The following is a 10,063-nucleotide window of genomic DNA, read 5'->3' as shown; positions in this document are numbered from 1 at the left end:
TAAAGGCCAGATCAACATTGTGACAACCTTAGAACAAAACTCTCAAAATAACAATCATAGATAGAAAGCAGATAACTAGAAGACTATCCCAAAGAAGACGAAGGAAAACATATATGGGGGCAATCCTAGGTGGACCAGAGACCAAACATTCTCCAAATTCGAGCAACCGTCATAGGTCCTAGATCAACTGTTACAGGACAACCTACTCAAATTGCCAAAAGTGTCAAAACGCCCATAGATAAAAGACAAAGACTTTGCTAAACAATGCAGATATCATAGAGTTGTGGGTCACAACACAGAAGAATGTTTTATCTTCAAGTATTTCATTCAAGACAACATAGACAATGGAGAACTGCTGGTGGACGAAGAATAACCAAAGGAGATCAATAATGATCACACCACAGAAGAAACAATCCAAGTTTGTGAACCATGAGAAAATTGGTTCTCGAAAAAAGGTATGATACAAGGGTCATCCATCAATATAGTGATTTGCGCTTCACAAGCCCTCATCTGCAATAATTGTTCCTGCTTGATGCCTCGAGTACCCCAGATATGTTATCAAGAAGGGAAAAAGGTATAAGAAAGCGAAATTTCATGGGAGAACTAGAAAGTCACTCAAATAAATGTGATTCATTTGAACCCGTCAAACAACAATCACACTAAGGTTCCTCCCCTAACATCCATCACAGAAAAAGATAACCTCTCTGTACAACTCACATTGTTCATATATGAGGCACAAGCTCACACATTGACCGTTCAAGAAGAAATGATCTCATCATTAAGACCAGCCATGAACATAACATCATCAAGTTCGGGCTAAGTGTCAATTATTAATCATTCCAAAAGGCCCAAGGTCTTCCAGCTCAAAGGAATAATAAATGACTTTCACCTCAGACATCATCCTCAGTTTCAATAAGTTTTAAAGTATGGGTGGAGAATTGCCTTACACATGGGTACCAACCTTTCAAATGACTGAGCCAGAACCAAGAGGGCCTAAGAGAGCCTCTCCTAGTGGTGCCCAAAGTGAGAATCCAAGGTCTTGGCTATAAGGATTCTAAATAGAAAAGAGGCAAAAAGTAAAAACTTTTATGGGTCTTGAAAGATCACCACTTCAGAAAGGGGTCTAACATCATTAGCTCAACAAGAGGCCCAACCACATCATATGGCACAAAGTTGACACTCTCCCTACATGAACTCAACTTAGGCTCACAAAGGTCAAAGAACAATTCAAGTCCTTTTACCTCTCCCACTAAAGAAGACTAGCATGCTTAGAGCAAGGTGACCATAAGTTAGAGCAGAACCACAATGGTATGAAGGATAAAAAACCGCATGCATAGGTCATCATCCCATAGCCCCAGGTAAGCCTTCTAAACATGGTTTTTGTATATAATTTTTTTTGAAAAATCTAAAACAACATAAAATAAATTCAAAAAAAATAAATTTTTTTCAAAAATCTCAAAAAATAAGAAAAAGCCCAAAAAAGGTCAAAAATATTTTATTCTCTCAAGGTCCAAGATATCTTCTTCATTGTAGGGGCATGTTATTCCTGTTGACAAGACTGAGAAAGTTTTTGTTAAACTCTTCTTTTGTTTTCTCTGATCATTCTCAATTATGCATTTATATCAAAATCATGCGGGGTATGTCAAAAGAGTCTGAACCTATCTGAAACCTAAGGATAGGGTATTTTAAACTCATCTAAAGTCCAAATCTCTTAGGCAAAAAATGAACCTTTAGTAGCAATGCATACAAACAATTGCTCTCAAATCGGCCTGACCTCATTTGACGAGACCCAAGTGGTCTTGAAATCCCGGTTTACCTCTGGACACTAGTTTGACCTCATTTGACGAGACCCACAATGGTCTCTATATCCTAGTTGTACCAAATAGTGGTCCAACCTCCTTCAGTGAGACCCACAATGGTCTCCACACCCCAATTGTCTTTGAACTAGTCTAACCTCATTCGACAAGACTCAGAACGGTTTTGAAAGTCCAGTTCACCATGACTCCAACAATCATAGGAGGAAGAAGCTGATCATTATATAAGGCATATCATTTAAAAATCATTAAAGGTCAAGGATCATGTCACAAAATAGATCTAGATCTCTTCAAAATGGTCATTTCCTCAAGTATGTCCCTACACCCAAGAGTTTATCACATAAGACATCTAAGTCTTAGGAAAGATAATGAGGTGACACGGTATAGCTAAGGTACTTTAATCCAATAGTTCTAGCTTATGAGTGTATAAGGATTAATTGTAGGTGCATGTGATCATTATCAATGCATAAATATAGAATCTGTGAGACCTACCTAAGCAACCGACTCTCTAGAAAAAGAGTTAGATGTTAGATACCAGTGCAAATCTACTTTATAGGTTGGCCCTATGAGGAGTCTTTTTCTTGATAGGATATGACATTGAAAAAAAAATATGACAAAAAAGAGAAAAAACGTAAAAAAACATGTCAACCAAAAAAATATATAAAAAATTATTTATTTTTATTTAGGCTAACACCTACTCTGAGTTCATGATGAGGTGGCAGGATACGGTTGCGACGGGAAGATGTTAGAATACAAAAGTTTTTTTATATGATAAGTTCTTCAAAAGAAAGTTTTTTACTTGTTTGTGTATAATGAGAAAAACATAGTGAAAAATGTAAAAAATTGAGAGAGAGGAGGAGGAGAGTGGTCGTGGGAGGTGGTGAGATGAATTGTGGTGGTGATGGTGAAATGGTAGGTGATGGTGGTGGTGGGGAGTGTAAAAAGAAATTTTCTATTGGTAAGCAACTCCCGTAAAATAATGTTTTCTATAAAAATATACTTTTTGAAAAAAAAAAATCTCCTAACCAAAAAGTCTAGCATGGAAAGGTCGAAAAATCCATACTAATTTTTCATTTTGCTATTGCATCTTTCTCGCTTAGGGTGCGGTCGCATTGCTTGGACATGGGATTGGGCTCCCCGGCAACAATAGCCGCGGAATCTCCTGAACGCAAATTCGATTTCCTCCGAATCGTTTTTCTTTGAAGACAAAACGCGGAGCGGGTACGTTGTTTTTTGTTTTTTTGCGAGTAGTCAGCCCACAAAGGAAGTACGTCAGAGAGAGAATCGGAATGCGCCTTTCCAGGAAACTCGATGGGGTCAGTCGTGTATGTAATAAGGGCACCGCGTGACCCTATCTCCTTGAACAAATATTCATTCTTCACCCTTGCCTGTGTCCTCCAGTTGCACCAGAGATTCTTCCTTCTGATTGATTCATCAATAGTTCGAGGAGATTACGAACGTTGAATAGCTGAGGTGCGCAACCATTGCTTCTTTTTTATGCTTCTGTCTTCATTGTTCAGTGTGTCCAAAATTTCCATTTTTTTTCCTTTCTTCCCACCTTATAAGTTTATTCAGATGCTTATGATGTTTCCCAAATCTAACAATCCTCGAAATAAGGGGGAAAAGATCCCACTTCCCCCCTAACCCATCTGAGATATGTGCGCCTTTTGTGTTGAAACGCTTGTTTGCCGCTTGCCCTTCGCTTGAATTTGGGTGAGAGCGATTGGGAACTGGATCACCACCAAAGCTTCTAATCTTCTAAAGGAATTGAGATTTGTGCGAACTGTGCCGTCAATTTTTCTGCTTTTCAAATAGTAACATGCCATCCCAACTGAATCAATTATATCCATCTTTATTTATTTACTGCTTTTGAAACTGTTTTGAAAATTTTCTTGGCTTTGATCTTGAGCTTCAATTTTCGCATAGAATTGTCGCGTGTGTTTATGCATCTAGTCCTATTGGTTAGTAAATGAAGTGAAGAGGGAAGCAGCGGCATGAAGACCACAAAACCAGTGGAGCAATTCTGATAGGTTGTCAGGATAAGGAAATCCGGTTTAGATTATATGCGTCCTGATCTAACTCAGAAAGACTAGACCGATTCCCAATTGGTGTGAATTATACTGGACTGGTCTTACTCTTAACATCGTCTGGTTCAGCCTTTCTAGATTAATACTTTTTTTTCTGCGGATAGGCAAACTGTGGATAACCCCCGGAAGATTCAAACCCGAGCCCTCGGTTGTCATAGTGCCACATAACCATCCAGCAACCTCATTTTGCCCCAATTGTGATCTTTACTTTAGTAGACCAGTTTTGGCCTGAAATGAGTCGGTCTCGTCTCTCCAATTCATGTTGGTCAGGCCTGACCAATTTTGGCAAGGGCCTGCAATCTCTTAACTCATACACCATCCAGATTGCTATCCTGATGGCAAATCATGCTTACATGATCCTAGCAAATGAGACTGGATCTGAAAAACTGAATCATAAATGTCCAAGGTTTGAATAACTATGATATTTAGGCCCAAGCTCATCCGTAGAACTAGAAATCTGCTAAATGAGAACCCTCTGACTTGTTATGAGTTATGACTTTATGTGCTCAAGATCTGTTTCAGGTTATCCTTTGACTATCATTGTATGCAGTTTTACTATATAGAAAAAGATGATCATGAACCTATTAACTAACTGTTGTTCATCTGCAGATTTTGTGTCAGCTTGGCAAGAGTCATTTGGTTGCCACTGCTAAAACACAAAAAATTGTGTTACAAGATCGGAATGCATAGATACAAAGATAGAACTCTTCATGGTTCAAATGTGGAGATGCTATCAGCTGGAAGATCAGCTGCACAACTTTTGAGTCTGGTGGAGAGGCAATCATGAGCATCAAGGTCAAAATGCACTGAGGTTATTACCAAAAACAGAAGTGGGACATTTATAGTAATCCATCATCCTAATTTCCTTATAAAAACATTAATAATTTCCTGGCAGCCAAACGTCCACGCTGAAATGGCTGAGTTAATTGGTGGGGCAGTAGTAGGTGCAACTGTCTCAAAGTTGCTAACTACAATTCTTGAGGCAAGAGCCCTGACTATGGAGTTTGATGATGCATTTGATCATCTCAAATGCACGCTAGAATCTCTAGTTCCGAAAATTGAGGAGCTCAACAAACTAGATGAGGAATTAACAGTCAGCAAACAGGATGATGCTTTTATGGTTATTAGACAAAAAGATGTGTCTGAGCTGATGCTACAATTGAAGAAGGGGATGGTGTTGGTTACAGAGTGCTCCAGAACGCCAAAATGGAATTTTTTGAAGAAATATATGTACTCAGACAAATTACTTCAGTTAGATTCTGAGTTAGTAAGATTTTCCTGCACAAATGTTCAGACTGACATATGGACAGATAGCAGGATGCTTTTGCTGCATACAACAGATCTGCAAGAGAAGTTGAACATTTTGGGAGGGCAGCATCAGTGCACAGTGGAGGCCCATGAGTTTGAAAAAGAAGCATCGAAAGGGTTGCAAACTGGTCAAGAAGCAGAACAAATTGTGGACGAAGTAAGTGTATTTTACTTTTACAGAATCCATCTTTACAATAACTTGTAAAATGAAGACCTAGATAGCTACTTACCTTAGTACTGCCAGCACATTTTTATTATGCTGACATCTTTCTCATCCAAAAATTTAGTTTGGCTCATGAAGTTTTTATGTTCATTCCTTTCACAATTCAGTCTGCATGAGATGACCTGAATAACATGAGGTTGGCCTCAGTTCTACATCCATGTTGGTCTTATATGGCCAAAAACTCAATTAGCTTATATCCATTGAGGAACGAGAACTACAACTGCAAATGCTGGTTTGCTTGTAGTTGTTCGCTCGACCTGGAATGTATGTATATCTCTGGTTGGATCCAACAACACTTGCATGAATCTGGATCTAGATGCAGTCTCATCAAATCCAGGTTATCCTAGGAAGGCAACCAGTCCAGGTATTATTTGACCTATTAACAGCTGAATATTTGCAAATCAGGGTTGAATAAGATAACTGGACTGGTTAGAGTTGCATTATTACAAACAGTTGGGTCTGGTTTCTAAATTGTATTGGAGGCTATCCCCCTCCCTTCAGGCTGCACTGTTGAAAAAAAAACAAAGCAAACTCAAAATTTCTTTCTTTTCTTTATCTATTTATCCAGGAATCAAGGATAGGAAGTCCCATAACTGAAGAACATATTGTGGAAAATGAGGTTGAGGAGGGGCTTCAGCTGGAGATGTTGAAGCCTTCAACGGAAGGAGAAGACAATCTCCCTGAGAATGCAGCATATAGTGAAAAAGAAAATCTGAGAACTAAAACCTCTGATTTGGAATGCTATTTGGAAAATACAATTGAACTAACAATTCCAGCACATAATGAGAAAGACGTTCTCAAAACTGAAATCTCTGACTTGGAATTTGGTTTAGAGGACATGAGTGATCAGCTGCAAAGAACGAAGGTTTCAGTTGCTGAACATGAATGGAACTGGAAAAACTACTACATGTTCTCCCTCCCTGAAGTGAAGAGGGCAACTTGTGGCTTTGATGCTTCTCTTGTAATTGGGAAAGGATGCCTTGGAACTGTTGTTTACAAGGGACTGCTTCATCATACGGCTGTTGCCATCAAGATACTCGACCATCAAAGAGCACAGAGAGTTTCTGAGTTCAAAAAGAAGGTGAATATTTCATCCATCACTTATAATTGTCATGCTCATAGCATAGTTACTGAAATCCCTTAGGGTAAGTGGGAATCTCGATTCTTAGTCATGGGAATCCTGATTCTATGTTATGACATTATTTGGAGGTTATAGTTTTTTATAAAATTATAGAGATACTATGTCACATGGGTACGGGTGAGGATAGGGAGATACGATACAACAATTTAAAAAAATGTGGGTGCGAGGCCACGGCTAATATATATATATATATATATATATATATATATATATATATATATATATATATATATATATATATATATATATATATATATATATGAAATGAAATGTTTTGAATTTGGATTGGATCAAAATTCATAACCATTAAAAATTTAAAAAAGCCTCTTATTTTCTCGAAAATCAAAAATAGGTGGGAAAGTGGTGAACCCCTTTCTCATTCATCTTTCTCATTTCTCTTAAACGGAGAAGAGGGCAATTTTCAAGAATGGACTTGCTTTTCCCCATCCTTCATAGATGAAAAAGCCAAAAAGGAAGGAGTGTGGTAGGGGGTTCTCTGAAATACTCTTCTTTCTTCTTCTTTTAAAAAGAAAAAGGAGAGGTAATTTCAAGAACTCCCTGCCCCATTTCAAGAATCCCCTGCCCCTTCATAAATGAAATAGGGGGCAGGGAGTTCTTTAAAATACCCTGTGTAAAAGCAGAGGGGTAATTTCAAGGACCCCATTCCTTCATAAATCAAAAAGGTAGGTGGGGGCCTGCTCTCTCATAATTGAGAAGGTAGGTGAGATTTTTGAAATTACCCCTCCACTTTTACACACACAGAGGGTATTTTCAAGAACTCCCTGCCCCACCTTCCTTTTTCATTTATGAAGGGGCAGGGGATTCTTGAAATAGCGCCGGGAGTTCTTGGAAATACCCTGTGTGTGTAAAAGCAGAGGGGTAATTTCAAGAACCCCATTCCCTCATAAATAAAAAAGGTAGGTAGGGGCCTGCCCCCTCATAATTGAAAATGGTAGGTGGGGTTTTTAAAAATTTCTCTCTCTCTCTCTCTCTCATAGAAAAAAGAACACAAAGAATAAGGAAAAGAAATGTAAGAAACATGAGTTTTGGGTTGTGTTTTAACTGAACCCGGATCCGAACTCAGATCTATCACATACCTGTATCGCACCAGATACCTGTACCCGTGTCCGACCGTTTCCACACAGGTATGAGGGATCTAGAGTTGTGTCCTTGTGACATAGTAGAGTATAAGTACAATACTTTTTGGATATAATATTTTTTTGCAAATTTTGAGTTAATATGAACATATTTTGTTATTGCTTCATAAGTTTGTCTTTTAGATGAAAAAAATCAATGATTTTTGTAGATTTAATTTATATGATAAAATATGCATAAATTACTACACAAACTCTTTATTATTTCAATGTATATTATCAATGCAAGCTTATTAAGATATTGCTTTTTAAATATTTTGTACAATTTTTTACTGTATGTTTGTATTATTCGCTTAACTAAGTGATATAGAGATTTTTTAATAAAATGGTATTGTTATTGACCGTGATCTTCCTTTATTCAGAGTTTTCTTTTACCTCCAATTTCTCAGTATTCATATGATTTCACATATTGATTTCTAAACGATTTTGATTGCTTTTCATTTCTTGAATCCTCTGAAAATTTAAAATGACATTCTCAATTTCTGTTTCTCATACTGCTTCCTGTTTTTCATCCCTGCTCTTGCAATTAGGACTTGGTTAAGATATTATTTGGTGTGAGTTCTCAACTTGTAGTACCTGCTTGAGGTCATTAAGTATTGTCACGATTTTTAACAAATAGGATCCTTTACATCCTAGTTATAAGCAAATAGGAGAGTTGCATTCAATTTGATCTCATATCATATATGCTTGTCTTAACATGATTACATGGATTTTTGGTATTCAGGTCAGGTAAAAAGTTATATATGTTGGAATGTATCCATTCGGAAACCTCTGACACATGTGTGTCATTAATTCCAATACAACATAACTATATTATGGTTGGATTGCAATGGAAATTACCTGGATGTGACCTTTTTGCTTCCTCGAGAAGTGTCCTTTAGAATGTAGAACACGGAAGTTTTTCCATTTCTTAGCAAATGGCAGAGCAGTCCTCGTTTTTCCTTCAAAGGTGGTAGATGTTAGTCTGTGTTGAAATTAAATGAACTCCTCCTTTGAAACAGTGCACATCGTGTCCAGCACAGTTTAAAGACTGAATTGCGAGCTACGATTAAAACAAATTAAATATAATTTGAGCTCCTCTTGTTGGCCTCCAGTCGATTCATTTTTGCTTCAGTTTCTGCAGTCTTTGGTGGTGCAGTCAAGTGTTTATTTTTGTTTACTTTTCTTCCTAAAGTTGAATGCATAATTTTCTTTTTCAGAAAAATAGTTTCTGCGCTTCTGGATGTTTGCCTATTCAAATTTTCTGATATGTGCACTCTGTGTCTCTTTCTCTCATGCTTATTTACAGGTGCTTGCTTTAACCAACATAAGACATCCACACTTAGTCAAGTTGATTGGTGCATGCTCCGAACCCCAGTGTCTTGTATATGAGTTACGCCCTAATGGAAGCCTGGAAGATCACCTGCTTAATAAGAACGGCATACAGCCCTTGTCATGGCAATCCAGGTTAAGAATTGCTGCAGAAATCTGCTCTGGTCTCCTATTCCTTCATTCTTTAAGGCCATTTCCTATCATTCATGGTAATTTGAAGCCTACCAACATCCTTTTTGATGCTACACTTACTGCTAAGCTCAGTGATTTTGGGATCCAGAGCATCGTTCGTCATATAGAGTTTATTGACGATGATACTTCCCTCAATCAAACAGAACTACGTCAGAACACTATGGCCTGTATAGACCCCCAGTTCTGGACTACAAATAAGTTGTCATGCAGCTCAGATGTTTATGCTTTTGGGATCATCATGTTGAAATTGCTGACAGGAAAACCTGGGCATGGGTTGGTCAAGCAAGTCCAATCAGCTCTGTCAGATGAGAAGCTACACACACTAATTGATTTAGCTGCTGGAGACTGGCCACCAGGTGAAGCTTTAAAGCTAGCTAAGCTGGGGCTACAATGTTGTCAAAGCAATAAGAGGCGTCGCCCAAACCTGAGCAAAGATGTTTGGATGGTATTGCAACACTATCTGTAGCTTCGTAAACTAAAATGCTTAGGATACTGGCTTGCTGGTCCATGCATACTTCCTACATTTGTGGTTATGCCGTTGCATTAAGCAGTGATAAAAATACTCTGTACCATGTGGAAAGGATGTTGCCTGGCTTTGTAACGATGAACCAATCAAAGAAGTATATATATATATATATATATATATATATATATATATGGCGTGGACACAAAAAGTTAAAAAATGAGTCTTTAGCAGTGATTGTGACAGCTGCTGAAGACCTTTTTGGCTTTAGTGGTGATCACTGACCGCTACAGCGTGCCATGCAATCATACAGGGTTTGCGCATCCACTGTTATTGTCATGGGCCTATTTCCTTCAATGGGCTAATGCGG

General features: G+C 38.0%; 1 protein-coding gene across 1 annotated transcript; it reads left to right on the top strand.

The window, feature by feature from the left end:
- Positions 1–3,149: 3,149 nt before the first annotated feature.
- LOC149845028 (U-box domain-containing protein 52-like) lies at positions 3,150–9,810 on the top strand. Its single transcript, XM_089995455.1, has 4 exons — positions 3,150–3,287; positions 4,511–5,366; positions 6,001–6,513; positions 9,016–9,810. The coding sequence occupies exons 2-4, from the start codon at positions 4,815–4,817 to the stop codon at positions 9,694–9,696; spliced, it is 1,746 nt and encodes a 581-aa protein (XP_089851581.1). The 5' UTR covers positions 3,150–3,287; positions 4,511–4,814; the 3' UTR covers positions 9,697–9,810.
- The last annotated feature ends 253 nt before the right edge of the window (positions 9,811–10,063 follow it).

Source organism: Nuphar pumila, chromosome 2 (genome assembly GCF_984573655.1).
Source record: "Nuphar pumila chromosome 2, dmNupPumi1.hap1.1, whole genome shotgun sequence".
Taxonomy (NCBI): Eukaryota; Viridiplantae; Streptophyta; class Magnoliopsida; order Nymphaeales; family Nymphaeaceae; genus Nuphar; species Nuphar pumila.
Note: the sequence above shows the minus strand (reverse complement) of the source record. Positions and strands in the feature narration are given on the sequence as shown.

Coding starts and splice junctions, on each gene's coding strand:
- LOC149845028 (XM_089995455.1), top strand. CDS start 4,815: ATGGCTGAGTTAATTGGTGGGGCAGTAGTAGGTGCAACTGTCTCAAAG. Junction 5,367..6,000: donor CAGAACAAATTGTGGACGAA/GTAAGTGTATTT, acceptor CTATTTATCCAG/GAATCAAGGATAGGAAGTCC. Junction 6,514..9,015: donor TTTCTGAGTTCAAAAAGAAG/GTGAATATTTCA, acceptor GCTTATTTACAG/GTGCTTGCTTTAACCAACAT.